Source organism: Lagopus muta, chromosome 1, assembly GCF_023343835.1.
Source record: "Lagopus muta isolate bLagMut1 chromosome 1, bLagMut1 primary, whole genome shotgun sequence".
Classification (NCBI taxonomy): Eukaryota; Metazoa; Chordata; class Aves; order Galliformes; family Phasianidae; genus Lagopus; species Lagopus muta.
The window spans coordinates 156,300,697-156,320,365 of NC_064433.1; the positions used below are offsets into that span (position 1 = coordinate 156,300,697).

Here is a 19,669-nt window from a genome sequence, read left to right on the forward strand (position 1 = left end):
CAAGCTGAAAATACTGCAGCCCTCATACAACCATACGTGTATGCTGTTGACCAAGTCCTACTGGTTTAGGCAATGGCATTCAATATTTCCAGATTTATACAACACAATTGCTGGATTTTTAGATATTCTGAAAAAGTGACCACAGTGTCTGTTAAATCAAGTTTAAATCAACAGAGCTGTGAGTCTGGTACATGTCAAATCTACAGTATATCTCTTTCATGAAAGGAGCCTAAAGTACTTTTAGACCTTTATAAATTGGCAGTCATAAAAACTTAACGCTTTCAGTTGGGAAGAGCACATTCATCTATAAAAGATGTTGTTCATGAGATTAAAAAAAAATGTCCACTGCTTTGTTATTTATGTAACAAGAAGGAATAGTTTCAAAAAAGATTATTCACTAGGATTCATTTTAAACAGTATGACTGGAATTAAAATGAAATAACTCAAGCAAAGAGTCATGCCATATATCCCCCAAAAAGATCTTTGAGTCAGTGTCTTGTTGGAAGTATCTCACTTTTCTGCACTGGTAAGTCTTTTCAGGTACATCTGCATCTCACAAAGCAGTACTATGATCAGTATGTGTAATCTTGCTCAGTGTGTGCTGATATGCTGAAATTGTGCAAAATCGCAGATAGAAGATAAAGTAAAATATGTAAAATCAAAATAAAAGAACTTGAGTTCTCAGAAGAAATTACAACTTCCTAAACATTAAATAGAGAGGAATATTTTTGCAACAGACTTGCTTAGTACAATGCTCTGACGTACCAATATTATTTGCCATTCAGGAAGCAGCTAGCTAAAGGTTAGTTTGAAATCCTTCTTTTATGCATTATAAAATAGAAATGTGCACCTCTATGTCATAAATTATTGTTTCCTTAATGTTGAAATATCAAGGGAAATATGTAATTCCAGCTTTCTTGACAGAAGACCTGAGCATTTAAAGTATTTTCTTCACAATAATTATTTGCATGTATATTAGATTTGCATGTATATTAGATTTTGCTTTGGACTTTTTTCTCCCAATTATGAGGAGCATACAGAGATATTTTTTTTCTGAATTATAAAATTATTTGTCATTGTACTTTGCACCCATGCATCATGACCCGATTCACTGAGGAGCTACAAATCATAATGGCAACTCTTCTAATGATTTCTGAGTCAAGTTCTCCAGATAATACTGTAGCAGAGTTGAGAATCTGGTATCTCATCTACAATACTAAATGTAAATAAGCTGAGGCAGATTTTATTTCTATAAATCTGCATTGTATAAACATGCCAGTGTAATATTGTAGGGCCCTAGAGTGCAAGGGTATTTTCATAACTCTTTCAATCAGCTTTGATACCAGCCTCTGAATATATATAAGAACAGGTATTTTCTACAGTATGTCACTAAATATTCACTGAGGAAGGTAGGTCAGGTCTAATTCTCCATTTCATCACATCCTAAATTCCAAGTTTAAGCTAAGGCTGTCCTATATGCAATATCCCAAGAATTATAATGGTATTTCAAACTCAGTTAAAATTATGGCTGCAAAAATGAAATTTCACATTTAATTATCCAGTGTATAAGATAAAACAAGTTAGACTTTACCATCATTACTTTTTTTGTTTGTTTGTGCAGAGGAAACTACTTGATTTGTTCTAGTATACCTCTGCCTTAATTCTTTGGAAAGATGTACAGGTGACCAAAAAAGAATATTCAACTAATCTGTGGTTATTTGACAGGTAAAATTGCCAGAAGTTGTCTGATATGTGTAAATACTAATGAGTTGGTGACATTTTTGTGCTCCCTACACCAAATTGCTTCTGCTTTTCAGTCTGTGTTAAGTGAATAGATGGAGAATGGATAGAAGATAAGGAGAATTATTAGTTTATAAGCCCACTGGAGTGGAAAGGAGAGTGAATGTTTGAATGGTAGAAGAGAAACACTGTATTTATTATTGAAGAACAAGAAAGAAGAGTATTATGCAACTAGATTTACACAAAGGTCTAGGTTTTTTGTGTTTGTTTTTGTTTTTTTTTTTTTTTTTCCCCCATAGAGATGCTTGTCTTGCAAAGTATCTCACTTTCTTTGTCATTATATATTAGATTATGTGTTATATCTTACATTTTGTTCATCCATTGGCCTCCTGCAATTAGTGATTCAACAAGTTTGTCTGAATCAGACTTCAGAGTTGTTCATTATTCCCCATCACGTGGTATAGTCTATACCACAGTTGGACTTTGATATTTAATGTCCAAATTTAGCAAGTTTATACTGAATCATAAATTTTATGACCTGTAGCTACTTCTGTGATCATGTAGGTGAATTTTTTTGCAAGAGCACTGCTAAATTTCATGCAGTCATTTCTACCTTGAGGATGTGACTTCACAATGATTTTCAGTATCTTTCTAAAATACAAAAATTTCAAGCAATGGGGAAACTAGCACATTCTTGATTTCACAATTCTAATATTCACTTATCTTCTTTGGTTAAAATTTGGGCTATTGTCCGTATCCTGAATTTGACAGATTGCTGTTTCCATATCTTACACTGGTAGTAATAAGACTCTAAATCATTTTTTTTTTAATGCAAATACTTACATTCTGATTACTTCTTGGGAAAAAAAAACCCAAAACCAAAAACAAACAAACAAAAAAAACTGATTAACCCTGTATCTCATGGAATTTCCAGGTTTTCTAGATTTTTGATGTTTTATGTCTAATTCTTTAAAAGTCTCTCCATATGGTTTACATTCTTTACATACATATCTTCATCCATTAATTCTCAGGGATGTACCATTAGAGTAAGTACTACCAGCTGCAACTCCAGGCTTTTATAGCTGTTCCACTTTGCAATTTCACTTCCAAATATCTTCAGATATAAAAGCAAAATTTAAAAGTGCGCAAGACATTGAAGATAGATGTTATGAGACTTTCATGGAATGCAGCAGTTTTGTTATTTTTTATTTGCTTATTAGTGATCTGTACTTTGAACATGAATGTATTCCAAAGTGATTATTTGTTCTCACAGATAGTACAGACATAACTGTACCAAAACAGAATGAAATCTGACCTTGCAGAACCTATTTGTCTAATATTTTAAAATATACTAAGCTTGAACAAGTTGTTAAGGAGCAAACGTGAGGATATCACTGCTTTTGATGTTCTGTAAAGAAGAGACTTAAAATGGGAAAACTCATATCAAGTTCATGAATGCTATTAAACAAAAACAGAGAAGATTTTGTTCAGAAGCTTTATTATCTTTATTTGTGTGAGAAGAATGAATTGCCTATAGTTTTGCAAGTAATTTCTCCTATTATGGAAGCAATGAAAACTGGCAAAACCAAATAGACAATCTCTTATTGCATCACATAAAGTTTCCCAAGGAAAATAAACTTTCAGATTTCTCAGTCATGTGACATTAACTATATTCACACTTTTTTTGCAGAGAAGCAGGACATGGATCTCACATTAAAATAGCATTTTTATTTTGTCAGTTTTCTAACTACAACACCGCCCTCTGTCAGTATAAAGTTAGCCTTCAGGGAAATGAAATTGAATATAATGATAGAAAAATATATATTAGTTATTCAGTAAGACTGAGTGAATTAAAAGAATACTTTAATGAAATAATAATAACAAAAAAATGAATTGATTACATAAGAGCAAGTGAAAAATGCAAAGTAATAGACATTGGGAACGAAATCTCGAGGAATGATGCCTCTCACAGGTCTTTACATGCATTTTACAAACCCAGCAAAGTTCTCATCATAGAAGTCAGTGAACACTTTTACATACAATGTCTGGAGTGGTGTCATTATAATACATTGTAGCAAATATGTTTTGGATGACAATAAATTTCACTGTCCAGCCTTTGGGAATATGTATAACTGTCAGGCAAAACTGAATGATCAGAAGCAGACAGCATGGGCAGATCCGGCCTGGCTAACCTGATTTCCTTCTGTGACTAGTTAACCCACTTAGTAGATGATGGAAAGGCTGTGGATGTTGTTTACCTGGATTTTAGTAGTGTTTGACACCATCTCCCACAGTGTTCTCCTGGAAAAACTGTTTTTTTGTGGCTTCACTTGGTGAAGAACAGGCTGAATGGCCAGTCTCAAATAGTTACGGTGAATGCAGCTCAATCAAGTTGAAAACCAGTCACCAGAGGCATCCTGCAGGTTTCAGTCTTAGGGCCAATTTTGTTTAACATTTTTTTCAGTGATCTGGTTGAGAGGCTTGAATGAACTGCGAGTTTGCAGATGAAACAAGTTAGTCAGGACTGTTTATCTGTTTGAGCATAAGAAGGCTTTGCAGAGGGTTCTGGATAGGCTAGATCAATGGGTCACGTGCAGTCACATTGGCTAATGGGTGGTTTGGATTTAGCCTGAGATTTCCAGAATAATAGTTATCTGGGACCATCTCTACCCCTTCTTTGCTAGATAAAGGAAGAATCCTTACATATCCAACATTATTTTCTTCTGAAGGCACTCATTCTCTGTCATTGTCACTTGTCACTTCTTTTCTAAAGGCAACTTTTCATGAAGAAAACTGATGATGCCGTTTAAATAGTTTAAGTTCCTCACTGTAAGTCACTTCCTCCAGTCTTTGAAAATATTGCTTTTTTTTCTTGATGCTATGCGAGTCCACCAAAATTTTGCTAGTAAAAAAACCCTCTATTTTCATCTACATAATTGACAGAAATTCTGAAGGTGTCAGACATTCTTTCCCTCTGCTGTGAAACACTTGAAGAAAATTCTATTCAACAGATATCTCTTTGGCTGACAATACTTGAGATATACCATGTAGCTAGTCTACATACTGTGTGATTTGCTTATATTCTAAAAGCTAATTAATGATCAGAATGTTACATGCCACAGGATAAAAAGCTTACAGAAATCTTAAGATGCTTACATCATTGACAGATAATTCTGTGAAGCAAACAACTTTCTCAAAGAATGAAATTAGGTTTGTTTGACAAGACCTTGAGTCTGTTTGACAAGAACTTCATAAAGCCATGCTCACTGGCATTAATTTTATTCCTATATGTTAACTTTTAATTTATCAAATTTCAAATCAGTGTTTCCATTTTCACCTTGAGTATGCAAGTTTAGGCATCGCTTTATGGAAAACATTTATTATTATTATTATTATTTCCAGAGAAATAATATTTTTACATTCTCTCACTCTCTCCTTCATTTTAGGAGTTACAGTGCTTGAAGGGCCTATTTATGCAGTGGGAGGCCATGATGGTTGGAGCTATTTGAATACAGTTGAGAGATGGGACCCTCAAAGTCAGCAGTGGACATTTGTGGCAAGTATGTCAATTGCCAGAAGCACTGTTGGAGTAGCAGCATTAAATGGCAAGTGAGTAGGGTATTCTTTTACAGTTCAAATGCATTTCTTAGGAGGATGAAATAACTGTGACACACAGTAGTAAATAACTTCTGTCCTATTGTACTTGAGGTAACTTTTAAAGTAAGTACAGACACATTGTGCACACCCTAAAATCTTGTAGCTCTTACACTCATGTCAGATGTCGTTTTTCTGTGTATATAAATGCTTATATATATACTTGTTCCTTTTGTTTAATATTCATATCAAATGCATAAAAATATAGACATGACATTTCAGTGTGTATGTTCAGTATGAAAAATTGTCAGTTGACTCATCTTTCTTGTCTATGCCAGTTCTAGTTAACCGAGTTTGTCAGTCTAAAATATCCAATGATGAGGTTTGTTGCATGCTCTTTCAACTTGCTTCAGCCAGACATTGAGCCAGGAAACCTGCTTTGACTGAAGCTTTGACTACATGCTTTGACTACATTCATACAGGAAATAAACAGAAATTTGATTCTGACATTAATCTGCATTAAATCTGCAATTCTAAGTGTGTTTAGATTCTAAGTTTCTCTCTTAGAACTTTTTATTTTTTTAAAGTGATCCTTAAAACTCATTTTACAGTAACACGATATTGTGCTGACACTTTTTATTAAGGAGCCGCATGCACTAAAGCTAGAAACCTAGGCCAAACTGCATCCCAGTAATACAATTATGCAAAATTCTGAGTATCTAATTTTCTGAAATGAAATTAGAGACATGAGGTTTGTAAAAGGTTCTCTTTGTTTGATAGTATAAGATGCTGTTTGCAATGTACCTACACTACTTATTACTTCTGCTTATCAGTTGAAAGTATTTGCTTTTACCTGCCTGTCAAAAAATAATACGATGTGAACTGTAAAATTTAGAGGTGGGAGAGGGATTCATCACACATAACTTCAGATACTTCTGGATAGACATCTACAACTGAGTCAGTTGTCCTCATGAGCTCACCTTATGATCAACTGAAGAAATAATTTTAAATTATCATACATCTCACTTATTCTAGACACTTATGCTAGGACAGCATGAATTATATCCTGTAAGTTCCTGTTTTGCTTCCTCAGTTATAAAGGAAACCAGGGAACTCTGTCTCAGATTGTGACTTTTTTTTTTTTTTTTTTTTTTTTTTATCTTAAATGAAGAAGATTGATACTTCTATGGGCTTCTATTCTTCTATTTTCTATGAAAATAAATGAAGATGCACGAGTAGGACTTGGGGGTCCTGGCAGACAAGAAGCTGGACGTGAGCCAGCAGTGTGCACTTGAAGCCTGTAAAGCCAACTATATCCTAGGCTGCATTAAAAAAGGGGTGGCCAGCAGGGAGAGGGAGATAATTGTCCCCCTCTAGTCAGCTCTTTTGAGGTCCCATCTGGAGTATTGCATCCAGTCCTAGGGCCCCCAGAACAAAAAGGACGTGGAGCTCTTGGAGCAGGTCCGGAGGAGGGCCACTAAGATGATCAGAAGGCTGGAGCACCTCTCTTATGAGGAAAGGTTGAAGGAACTGGACTTATTTAGCTTCGAGAAGAGAAGGCTCTGTGGAGACCTCATTGTGTCCTTCCAGTATTTGAAGGAAGAGTATAAACAGGAGGGGGAATGACTGTTTGTACATGGGTGGGTAGGGATAGGACAAGGGAGAACAATTTTAAACTGAGATGGAAGATTTGGATTAGATAGTAGGAGGATGTTTTTCATACAGAGTGTGGTAATGCACTGGAACAGGTTGTCTGGAGAGGTTGTGGATGCCCCATCCCTGGAGGCATTCAGGGCCAGGCTGGACGTGGCTCTGGGCAGCCCGTTTTAGTGGTTGGCAACCCTGCTCATGTTGAGGTCCTTCTCAACCCAGGCCATTTTATGGTTCTGTGATTCTGTGATAAATACAGATAATCTTAAACCAGTAAAATAGTTTTAACATCATGTTTTTCATTCTCCTATTTACGTTAATGACGATATTTAAATGTATTCCCCTTTCGCGTTTTTTTAATTGAAAGACATAAAAATATGAGGTTCTTTTCTTTATGAGATAATTTATAGTAAATTGACAATAACAGATTTACTGTGTTGCTTGATTATACAGATAGAATTTAAAATGGCTTAAGCATGATAGAAATTCTACTTCAGCATTCACAGAAATAAAGCACGTTAAAATTTTTTTGATGACTGCATATACTATTTTGTCCTTCCACACACATGCAAATTTATGTTTCAGATTTTCAGATAAATTGGTGTTTTGTGGAAAGGCTTTGATGAAATCAAGTGTAATGTTTAAAAATATTTGTTATAATGTATATTCATTCAGTTATATTGAGTTCCACTGGTTTTACAGTAATTGAATTCATTTGGTAATGTATTCTCACAAATTGGATTTTTTTTCATAGCAATATTTTTCCAGCTCTATGCTTTTTAATTTTATATAAGAAACAGGGAGCAGGCCAATTCAGATATCAGTTTATGTGCAGAGTAATATTTTGTTTTCATGTCCTATAATGAAACAAACCTAGAATAAGTCTTGTGTTATTTAAATTAAAATTGTGCTCGTTGCAAGTAGCAGTTGTTTTTGTTTAGTATTTAGTGTTAACTACTATGCATTACTAAAAATTGAATATGAGAAAGGTTAGCTTACTGAACCTTCATTTTCAAGAAAATAGCAAAATCCAAACCAAATCAGTATGTGCATATGAAAGGTTATCAAAATTGTTCTGTAGCCATACATATGGGATATATTTATTGTGTAATGACCTCAGAGAGGCTTAGGTTAATAATTCCACTAAGTCCTTAATAGCAGTTCAGTGTTTTGCACAAGAGAATTTGTAATGTATTGCATTCATATAACCACCTACAAAATGTGATTGCATGGCTGATTATAGTCTCCTCCAGGAGTTCTGCTTCTTTGCCTTTCATGCATCATATAGTAAACTATCTGTGGCATTTTATCGTAGCAGAATCATTAAGGCTTGTTACTAATTCAGTGCCCTGCTCTTTTCTTTTGTACTTCTCTACACACAAATTCTTATTTCCTATCTGAGGATCCCAACAGTTCAGTGAATGTCTGTTTCAATTCAATGTGCATCATAGTCTTCTCAGTTTTTCAAGAAAGATTTAACTTGCCATTTTACATTCAGGCTGTTAAAGCAAAAGTCTGCTTCTTTTCATGTTCCTAGGTTAGTAAATCTGTGACTCTTAGAAGAGGACAATGAAATATGAAAATTCACAGTGAAAAGGAAGATTCATTTTGTCAGTTGTTTATGGACTGGTTCAGCCCAGTTCCATGACAAACATGGCAGGGGGACTCACAGATCCACGTCCTGGGAAAGGGGAAAAGGGGAAAGGGTAGGGAGATAGGCCTAAAAACAAAACAGCGGCAACAATCTGAGGAGAAACAAACTGATTTTCTAAGTAAGATATTGGAATGCAAGATAACACAATGTAATACAATATAATTGGAGTTGAAGATAATAAATCAAATAAAATCAGAGAGAGTCTCCAAAAACCAAAGGCTTTACTCTAAGTAAGCTGAGGCAATATGGCACTCAAAACAGAGACTAACTGGAAGATTGAAAAAAGTGGTCCCGTGATCTATGAATAGTTTTTATCTTTCCCTGAGTGGAAAACAGTAACAGAACAGCTAACAGTCCTCTGGGAGATGTTCTTCTCTTCTGGGACAGGCACCCGGAACTGGAGTATTCAGCTCTCACTGTACTACGTGATGTTATGACATGGAAAACTGATGACCAACACATAAAAGCATGACACATTTACAATCAGTATGTATTGCCTTGATTGTTAGAAAACATGGCAGATGCTAAAGCCATTGCTAAATTACAGAGTGGGAACTTACTGAGGCTATCAGCTATTTAGTTACCAGGCTACCAGCTGCTTAGGCTGTGTTTGTATTTTGTGTGTTTTCTGTGCATCTACATCTTTTCAGTGAATATAAAGCACCATATACATTTGTTTGTCATTTTAACTGCATGAGCAAGATTTTTTTCTACTAGGTGATCGTTGACCAGCATAAAGTTAGCATTACAGTCATTTGCAAGGACTGCCATTCAGGTTTTGCAATAGCAAACACTGTCTTTTCTACTCACATTTCTTTTTCTCCTAATTTTACAGTGGATAAAATATTTTGTGTAGATAATATAACATAGCATGTTATGTTTTAGTTTGTGTGTTAAGAATACTTCAGAGCAAGCAGACAGAATGAATAAAATTTAGAATCACAGAATGGTTAAGGTTGAAGGGGCCTATGGAAGTCATCTGTTCTACTGCCTCTGCTCAAGCAGAGATACCTAGAACAAAGTTGCCCAGGACCATATACAGGCATATTCATCTTTTGAACATCTTTAAGATCATTTCACACTGGCCAACCTATTCCAGTGTTCAGTCACTCACACAGTAAAGTGTGAGTAAAGCTTTTTGATGTTTAGACTGGCCCCTTCTGTGTTTTAGTCTGTGTTCATTGGCTCTTGGCACTGGGCACTACTGGTACGAACCTGTTCTCTTTGCATGCTCCCTTCAGGTGTTCCTATACATTGATATTTCCCCTGAGCACTTCTACTTGTTGAACATCTTGAGATTCTTGTCAGTCCACCTCTCCAGCCTAATACATGGCAGAAGAAGGCAATCTGCACACAGTCTAAATTTTTGAATGTAATGTGAGTCCCATTGTAATTATATAGATATTATATGTGGATGTCATATTCATATGTGTACATATAAATGTATGTCCAATAGGATATGTAAACATTTAAATCTTAATAAATTTTTTACAAAGCTAATATAATTTGATAAGTATCTTTATGAACTTTGACAACTCTTACAGAAGCTATCAAGTAGCTACTACTTTCAACAACAAAATCTCATGTCATATCCACTGTTAACTATTTTTTTCTAATTTGAAACTAAATCAACTTCTCAGTAACTTCTATTGAGATAAAATGAAATTTCTTTTGAATCAGTAGAGCAGCTTTAGCTGAGCATTTCATTATTGATTGAATTCAGTGAATTGAGAACGATTTGTTCATTGTGAAGGTCACAGACTAAACGATCTAAGACTTTTTTTTAGTCATCCATATAATTGCAGTGCACTGATGATTTTCTTACTTCAGTAAAAAAACTGTGCAATAAACGAATATAGAGAAAGAAAGTATGGAACAATATTTTGATCTAAAGTGATTGAACTGACAAAGCAAATGAATATCCTAAGTATACTATACCAGCTCAATCTAGCACAAAGTCATTCTGTGAACTCAAAAACATTTTCTTATTTAATGACAGATGCACTCCATTTATGTTTTAATGAACAAGACAGAGAATAAGGGGCCTTGACCTTATACTGTAGTAAAATAATAATTTACAGACTACTTTATCTTATTTCTTGTGTAGTCTGATACAGTCAATGACGTTTTCAACTGGAGGAACTTGCAGTCAGTCTTGCAAAGATAAAGTAGCCCAAAATGTAACTTTGATTACAATTAAATTTACTTGATACAGGTTCTTTCTTTCAGAAAAGTTTACCTCCTAGTGTAGGAAGTAGAGTTTTGCCATAATGATATTGTTCATATAAAGGTGTTACTCTCAGAGTCTTTTCAAATTCTGATAGTTAGTAGCTCTTTAATTGTTGGCACTTATTCTATGACTTTTTTTCATTTTTTCTTAAACAAGCTGTATTTATTCCTAATGTATCCCACTCCTGTGTTACCAAATACATGAAGTACCATTCCAAATTTACAGACAGAAATGTATTCATTAATGCTTTCCATTCAGAAAATTGTCATATTCAACTTTTGCCAGTGAACAGCTGACCTAACCAAGGCAGTGCAGATAGAGAGATTTCATCTGCACAGTCTCCTTGGTCAAATGTGGATTGCTAGCACTGATGAAAATTCCAACCTTCCCCTTGTTTCCACCTGTCAGACTTCCTTTCTGACCAAGTATTCCTCTGTTGGTCTTTCAGGCATACTGAAAGGTAGAAAAGGGCACAAAGAGGCCTAAACAAAAGACCAGACAAGGTCTTTGATATTTTTGGTGAAAGAATTGTGAAAGGCAAACCTCATTAAGAAATGCCGGAAAGACATGATTCAACTGTTTTCACAAGCCATAGCAACTCACATCAAAGGCACTCTGTTCTTTTGAGGTTGGTTTGTCAAACTGAATTTAAAAATGTCTTTTCTGATTAGGTATCAAAGGTTTGTAATCATAGCACTGAGATAAATGCTTTTGATCCAACTAGTCATGATTTCTCCTTTCTCCTACTTTGCTGAAAAAAGGTTTTTTGTAGCTGAGAGTTTGCTCTCTCAAATAGTGTTCTTGTATTCTTTGTGTATGTTGTTTCCATAGAAATAAATAGGAGGCATTACTTTTGGTGTGACCTAAGTGTGTGTATGGTATATGCATATATATATATATATACGTTTAGGAATCTATGCCCATCTTAATGTAAAAAGAACTCACCAAATCCTGAAGAAAAAAAAAAAAAAAAAAAAAAAACAACCAACAAACTTCCAGTTCAGAGGAGGCTAAATTCATATCCACTCACAGTATCTGAATAAATTGAAATTTAGGCTGTTGAGGAATAGAAATCTGTAACATCTCCAGAGGCAAAACTTTCATTGTGAACCATGAAGATAAAGTACTCAGTAATTAATCTTTTTTTTTTTTTTTTCCCTTGCTGACCTTTCCTTGTAAACAGAGATGATTATAAAAGAAATTCAGTTTTAATAGGATTCACCTCCATAGAATGAGATACAGTTCAGTAAACAGAATATTCCCAACTCAAAAGTGAAATGAAGATATGCTTACTATGTGATTATTATCCCTCTGCTTACTTCTGAAACGTTCTTCTTAATCGTGCAATGTTGAAAATAAAGTTTTAAAATATTGTAGGCACTCAGAAGTTATCATGTGCTAAAGTTAGACATCTGCAAGAAGTCTACAGATACCAGTTATCTGGGAGAAATAGGAAAGATGCCTTTATTGTGAATTTAGACTTACTGTGAATTTAGACTTTTTGTGGATTGTACACATTGTATCCCAGTGGTATATGTACAGTAAAAGAGCAGGTAGAAGTAGTACAGAGCACTTAGGTAAGGTAAAGTTACTAAGATAGTATTGTGAATTAACAGTGTAAAATAAAAAATGAATAATAAAAAAAAGACAAACACTAATTTGTTAAATTCAGTCACTTAATTGTCTTCAGTGTCTGAATTCTAAAGGCATATGCACATGAAAATGAAAATCTACTTACAAGTGTATTCAACAAATCAGTCAAATCGGATGTGGTATCTGTTAACTGAGAGACATAAGAGTAGCCCTTGCAGTTGCAGGGCTTAAATCTTATCACAGTAATGACAGATTATCACACATTTTTAGAGAAATCAATTATACTTCTCCATGCAGAAATTTTTATGTCTGAACTGTTACCAAGAAGGGTAAAATTACAAAAAATTATTCATTCAAAGTCATCTAATTAAATATGACTGAGCAATAAAGAGAGTTCTAAATTTCTTGAGATATGAGTATCTCAAAAACTTCAGTTAGTTGTGCAGTATCCTGGACATTCAGCACTGTTTGCAGTGCTGTTGTTACCTAGTTACTTTGGGCTAGAGTGAATAACTGTGGATTACAGAATTTAGCAGAAGAGTGGAAACGTTTCCTTACTGAGGCATCCAGGCTCAGCTACAGTGTTTTAAAACAATTCAGTTTCAAATTGTATTTGTCTGAAATTGACCCTTATGAAATGAAATTGTACTGCTAATCTAATGAATCATAGAATTGTTCAGGTTGGAAAAGACCTTCAAGATCACCAAGTCCAACCACAATCTAACCATACTACCCTAACTCAAGCAACCCTCTGCTAAATCATGTCCTTGAGCACCACATCCAAAAGGTTTTTAAACACATGGATTTCAGTGCTTAATAACTTCTTTCTGTAAAGATGTTTTTCCTGATATCCAACCTAGAACTTCGCTGGTGTAGCGTGAGGCCATTTCCCTTTGTCCTGTCACCTGTTGGATGTAGAAGTGGGTAAGACATATTATAGGCAGTTGTGTGAAGTCTTGAGATCTCTCCCCCTTGTTCTTGTGGGGGACTTCAACTTCCCAGATATCTGCTGGAATTATAATACAGCAGGAAAGAACAGGCCCAGAGGTTCCTAGAGTGCATGGGTGATAACTTCCTGATACAGCTGGTGAAGGAGCCAACATGGGGAAGCAAAATCCCGGTCTATTACTTAGATATAAACACAATCAAAACCTAGAATGGTAGCCCCAAAATCTTATTTTATATATATAATAAAAATATAAATAAATTTTATTCTGCTCTGAACAGTTGTTTTAACAGAAATTAGATAGATAGCTGACTGAAACTGTTATCAGTTTTTATGAACAATATATGTTTCCCTATTGGCAACTCAGAGATGCTTTTAGATACATTTCACTAGCTGTCTTAACTGAAGTAGGCAAATGAAAAACAGTGCTTCACAGTGAACTTTCATGCCAGAAGTGATAGTTATTCCTTGTGCCAGTTAGGTTAGGGGAACACATGATGGTTCTCACTGAGCCCTGCAGAAGTTTTAGTACTTTGCATTTTTTAAAACCATGTGAAGTGTTTATTTGTCCAAACATTTACTTAGAATTCTATCTCAGGCCTGTATACCACTGTCACCACTTTTAGGAATTAATTTTATTTTTAGGAATTTTTAATTTAGTTTTTAGGAATTAATTTAATTAATTAATTTAATTTTTATTTATATTACACTATCTACTGCCATTTGAACTGACTTGTGAACTCTGGCAGTCTTCTCTTGTAGGGATGTTTTTTTCTTCTGCATACAGTAAACAGCGTTTGATCACTGTCTGCGTGCAACTGAACCAAGTGCCAGATCTTCTCTGCAAATAACAGTAACATCCTTGCAGACAGTTAGATTTATTTTCATGTAAATGGATTTGGATCAAGTGCTAACATGTCCTTTTAGTGCTGTTTTTAAGCTCTTTATCTCTGATAAAGAGGAACAGTACAGTAGTGGCTGGCCAACTGAACTTTAGGCTCTGCTTGCCACCTTGAACATAAAGCAATTTAATAAATGCAGACATTGACAGATTAACCCTAATATGTAGCAGTCTTAGTTGTGGATTTGTCCCACATGTGGATACATAATAATTGTATACAAAGGTAAATATCTCTGGATATCCAGTAAGTCTGGATACTAAGAAGCTTAAATATCTTTTCCCTTATATTTCTCTCTACTTGAAACTTTAGCAAATAGAAGTATATCTGTCAGGCAGTACCAAAATATCTCACAACTTCTGTGACATATTTGGTGGTGGTATTACATTTTCTTTATCCATCAGAATCCAGGCCAAGGAAATATAATGGTGAATGCACATTTAAGTAGCTCTGAATTCATGGACTGTTTAGGACAGTAAAAGCTTCCAAATGAATAACTACATCCCACAGACAGCTTTTGCATCCTAAATTACTCAGTGGTTGGACTTTCAAATAGCTGATTAGTAATTCTTCAAGCACTGTATGAAAGACAGTAGACTGCAGAAGGATTCATATAAGACACGGATGCAGCATGACTATAGATAGAGTTATCAGAACTGTTTTCTCCTGGGAAGCATTACAAAAAATGGGAGGAAACAAGAATCTTGCCTGCAGGTAGTAACAAACAAACAGTTTTTTTAAGCCACATTTTGCCATTTCATATTTAAAATGTTTTCTGAGATTTTCCAAGATTTCCATACAGAGCTGAATCCTCATAGTATATTCTGGTGAACAATTGAGTACCAGCCCTGCTCATGTGATTTATAAATTTATAGAGAAAAATCTATGTATCACAGTGGCTTTTGGCAGTATGTGCTATAGTCAAAGAACAAAGATAACCATTTCCAGAATGAAAATATCTTAATTCCTATGGATCTGTGCAAAACACAAGTAGAATTTGGATTTAGTAGTAATATTAAAATTATCTATGTTAACTGATCAGATGAAATTCATATGATTTTGAGAAAGTCAATTTTGTTTTTCTCCCATTTGTTAAAGTCAGCTTAAAGTACACTAACAAAGAAACAAAAAACCCCACAACCAAACAGCAACAAAAAAAAATCATTTATTTCTACAGTTCTAAACTGTTTTTTTAATTAATATTTTATTGTGCATTTTTTTAGATTATATTCAGTTGGAGGTCGAGATGGAAGCTCATGTTTGAGTTCAATGGAATATTATGATCCTCATACAAATAAATGGAATATGTGTGCTCCAATGTGTAAGAGAAGAGGAGGTGTAGGAGTGGCTACATGTGATGGCTTTCTTTATGCAGTTGGAGGTCATGATGCTCCTGCTTCTAACCACTGCTCACGACTACTGGACTATGTAGAAAGGTATCTACTACATACATTTTTTAAATATATTGTCTGGAAGCATCATTTTCTTACTTATATAATGGTGAAATTTACAGCAGACTTTTTTTTTTTTCTTTCCCTAAGACATACTGACTTCCTTTTTCCTGTAAAAAAATTCTTAGAAGCTTCCAACAGAATAGTTTTGGAGATTATTTTCTTTTCCTTTTTTTCTCTCACAGTGCTGTTAAATTTTAAATTCGACACAAAACTTACCTCTTTTCACTTAACATTTAATAAATCTTTGTTTCTGAATCAAGACATTACACATTGCAGAGTCATTAAGTAAACTTTGAGGAGATAAAAATTCTGGCCTGAAATGACTGTATAACATAATAATGTAACTAAAGATGTGGCAGAAAAGGAAGATATAATAAAAATATAAAGATATAAAAAAAGATATTTAACAGCACTATCACTTCCCCTACATGGGTATCAGCTTTACACATTATATTTACAGTACCCTGTATTTCACAAGCTGGTATTCTGCAAATTCAAGATTATCCAGTAGGTCAGTGCCATTCATTTTGAAGGTACTCTTCAGATGTTCTGCTCAGGTTTGACTTCTTTTTTTTTTTTTTTAATTTCTGTTTTTGAATGTTTTGAAGAAGAATACAGTAAAATACACTTACCATACATATACAGGTAGCAAAGTTTAAAGCAGATATATTTGATCAATTGTTTAATTTAAGCATGGAATAGGTATAGACAAGGAACCAGGAAAGAGACTTTTTTTCCATTAAGTGTTTAAAAATGTATTAAATGTCATTTTTTGTCTTTTTTTTTTCCATATATTTGAGTTTACTAGTTATTCAACAGGTAATCCTGAATTTCTAATTTGAAACTTATTCCATATGATTTTCCTCATGCTTAGACTTTAACCCATGTGCAAAATACTTATGTTTTCCTTATCTCCAACGGATGGAAAGTTGATCAGAAAAATCCCAGGTCTATATCATCTTTATCTTGATGGTTATCTATCTATAAATAGCAATACCCAGTTTTTTTCATGAAATAAATTTATATTAGTACTAAAATCATAATCATAAAGAAGTGACCCACAAGGATCATGGAGTCCAACTTCTAACAGCAACTGGTAACAATATCTTTACTACTTCCTCTCCTTATTTGTACTTATAAGGAAGCTTTTTTTTTTTTTTTTTTTTTCCGATTTTGACAAGAAAATTCTTCAAAAATAAATCCTTTCCCATTACAAGTGATTTTTTCAGAGAGTGTAATAGCAATGAGTTAACCACACATACTTTACCTATTTGGTGTCTGAATTGCATTATACAGTGTTCTTTGTCTAGGTATTTTTGCACTGATATGAATAATGTGCTTTATGGGCAGCTATCTTCCAGTGTAAAAATTAAAACTAAGAAGTCAGAACTTGGAAGAATATTAGTTTGCATTGAGTAGATGTGAGCTGAATGAAAGTCTCCATGAGAAAATGGGCAGTATCTCAAAGCCCTGCCAATAACTGACAGATGTATAATATGGCTTCAATGCATCTACTTTTACATTTGAAAATTAATGTTCCTTCCAAAAAATATTTCCAATGACTTAGGATGCCAACGTCTAATAAGTGTTTATTATATGATTTATTAAATTCTCTCATATATCCCTGAAAGTTTTACCTTCTGTAAAAATATTTTTGACATTACTTAAATCTAGTGACAACATATTTGTGTTTTTTGAATGCTGCTGTTAAATCCTGCTCGATACTAGTTAAGACATCTAGTTTGTTTCCCAGTTTTTTATGTTGATGCAATTTTAAAGGATTTCTTATGACAATGAGTAATCTCTACTTAAGAATTATAAAATTTGGAGATATTTTGGCAGTGAAGCAATACTTGAAAAAGAATGCTGCTTGCTCTAGATGCAATATCTATTGACAAGTTAAACAAGTTATTTATAGATTTTTTTTCCTTTCTCACCTTGATTTCAAATTCATTTTTTTCCCACATTAATGAACTTTACTGTAAACCTTCTCAGTCTAGGGTATATACAATTATTGTGAAACCAAAAGGTACAGTTGTATTTAGCAAAAGAAAAAATATTAGAAAACTCAGACTTTTTTGGACAATTACAAAATGAACAAACAAAAACACCTTGACCAAATTATTTTGCAATTCTATCCTGCTGATAGAATTAAGTTTTAAGCATTTTGTTTAGCTTTTGGGTGTCCAATCTTTTGGCTTGCCTGGGACACATTTTGTGAAGAGGAATTGTCTTGGGCTGCAGATAAAATATATAATATAGTCAATGTATGTAACTAACAAAACTTATTTTATTTTAAAATAATTTTTATTGAAACATTAAAAAAAAGAGAACAAAAAAACCCAAACATATAACTAGTGGGATCTAGTGGGACCTGGTTTTTGTGAAAGTAATGCATTGGTCTGGTCCAGTGGAAGTGGTTGTAATTCTTCATGAATTCTGAAGGTGTTTCTCAAGAGATTTTTTTATGAAATTTTATTCTTCTTGGGCTTCATCCTTGAAAACAGTTGTTCACAAATGTACCTGTTGCCGAAAAGCAATGACATCAGTAAGATGTGAATGTGAAGCGAGGGATATTTTTCTTTGGTAAGATAGTGTCACATTCTATCCATAAGGGGAGGATCTCAGTAGCAATAATAATGTAATGATATTATATAATGATGGAGAACTTTAGCCATCACAGAGTTCCTTTTCAGTTAATTTAGACTGTCATTTCCAAAGTCTGAGCTACCTTACACATCAAATGACTGAAGTCTGCCCAAGACATTTCATCATTAAACTGTTCATTTCTCTCAACTGATTGAAAAGTGATTCTACTACATATTATAGACGGAGAAAAAAAAGTATTTCTATCATACTCTGATGTAAAAATCTACTTTGTTATCTGAATGAAATATCCATCACCCAAAAATGAGTTTAACCTAATACTCCAGGCTGCCTTAGTAACTCACTGAGAGGCAATATCAATGGATTGATTTCAGCTTTATAGTAGATGCTAAATATACTGAAATGGCCTCTGGTATTAACTGATGTTACACTGTTAATGAATATCTAAGTTAATAGTATAAATTAAATATTTAATTTTTAAATGTCTATTATTATGTAATTCTGCTCTCAGTTTTAGAAATTCTGTGATGGTTGTCTTTAAAACTGTTCTATTTTCTTCACTTGTAGAGAGATTCTAACTGAAATGAAGTTAAAAACATGAATTCCTGGGGAGGTTTTCTGGCTATTAACATTTTATATTAGCACAGTAGAATATAATTATTGCAAAAATACTTTAATATTCTACAAAAATATAATGATTTATTTCAAATTTACACATAAATATATACATTAGATATTGCTCTTCTACTCAGAGCTATGTTATGACACCTTACACCATAAATAGTTTAGGATTCTTTATTAATTTTCTTTTTTTTTTTTCAAATAGTTAACTGAAAGTTTCAAATCAACATTAAAATACATGAATTGGGAATACAGTAATCTTTTCTTCCTGCTGTTACAGAAATATTTTTGATAAGGTGCTCATGGATTTTTGTTTTTCTGCAAAATGGCTGTATTTCCCATGAAGATCAGCATGAAACAACACTTTGCTTCTCACTATGCATTCAATTTCCCTTCTCCTTCATTAGGTATGATCCAAAAACTGACACATGGACAATGGTGGCTCCACTGAGTATGCCTCGAGATGCTGTTGGTGTCTGTCTCCTTGGTGACAGGTTGTATGCAGTAGGTGGATATGATGGGCAAACATACTTGAACACTATGGAAGCCTATGACCCTCAAACTAATGAATGGACACAGGTACTTTTTATAGTCTGTATTTTTTCTCATGCATTTTGATATTTTCTCAAAAACAAAACAAAATAAAAAAAAAACCCAAACCACTTCTTTTATGAAAAAATA

At 33.8% G+C, this 19,669-nt stretch overlaps 1 protein-coding gene across 1 annotated transcript in view; it reads left to right on the top strand.

Moving 5' to 3' along the window:
- KLHL1 (kelch like family member 1) overlaps window positions 1-19,669 on the top strand; it is a 221,030-nt gene that overhangs the window by 194,550 nt on the left and 6,811 nt on the right. Inside the window, exons 8-10 of the mRNA XM_048934404.1 lie at window positions 5,187-5,349; window positions 15,530-15,742; window positions 19,396-19,567. Of these exons, the coding sequence (XP_048790361.1) occupies window positions 5,187-5,349; window positions 15,530-15,742; window positions 19,396-19,567 (548 nt within the window). The remainder of the gene's footprint in view (window positions 1-5,186; window positions 5,350-15,529; window positions 15,743-19,395; window positions 19,568-19,669) is intronic.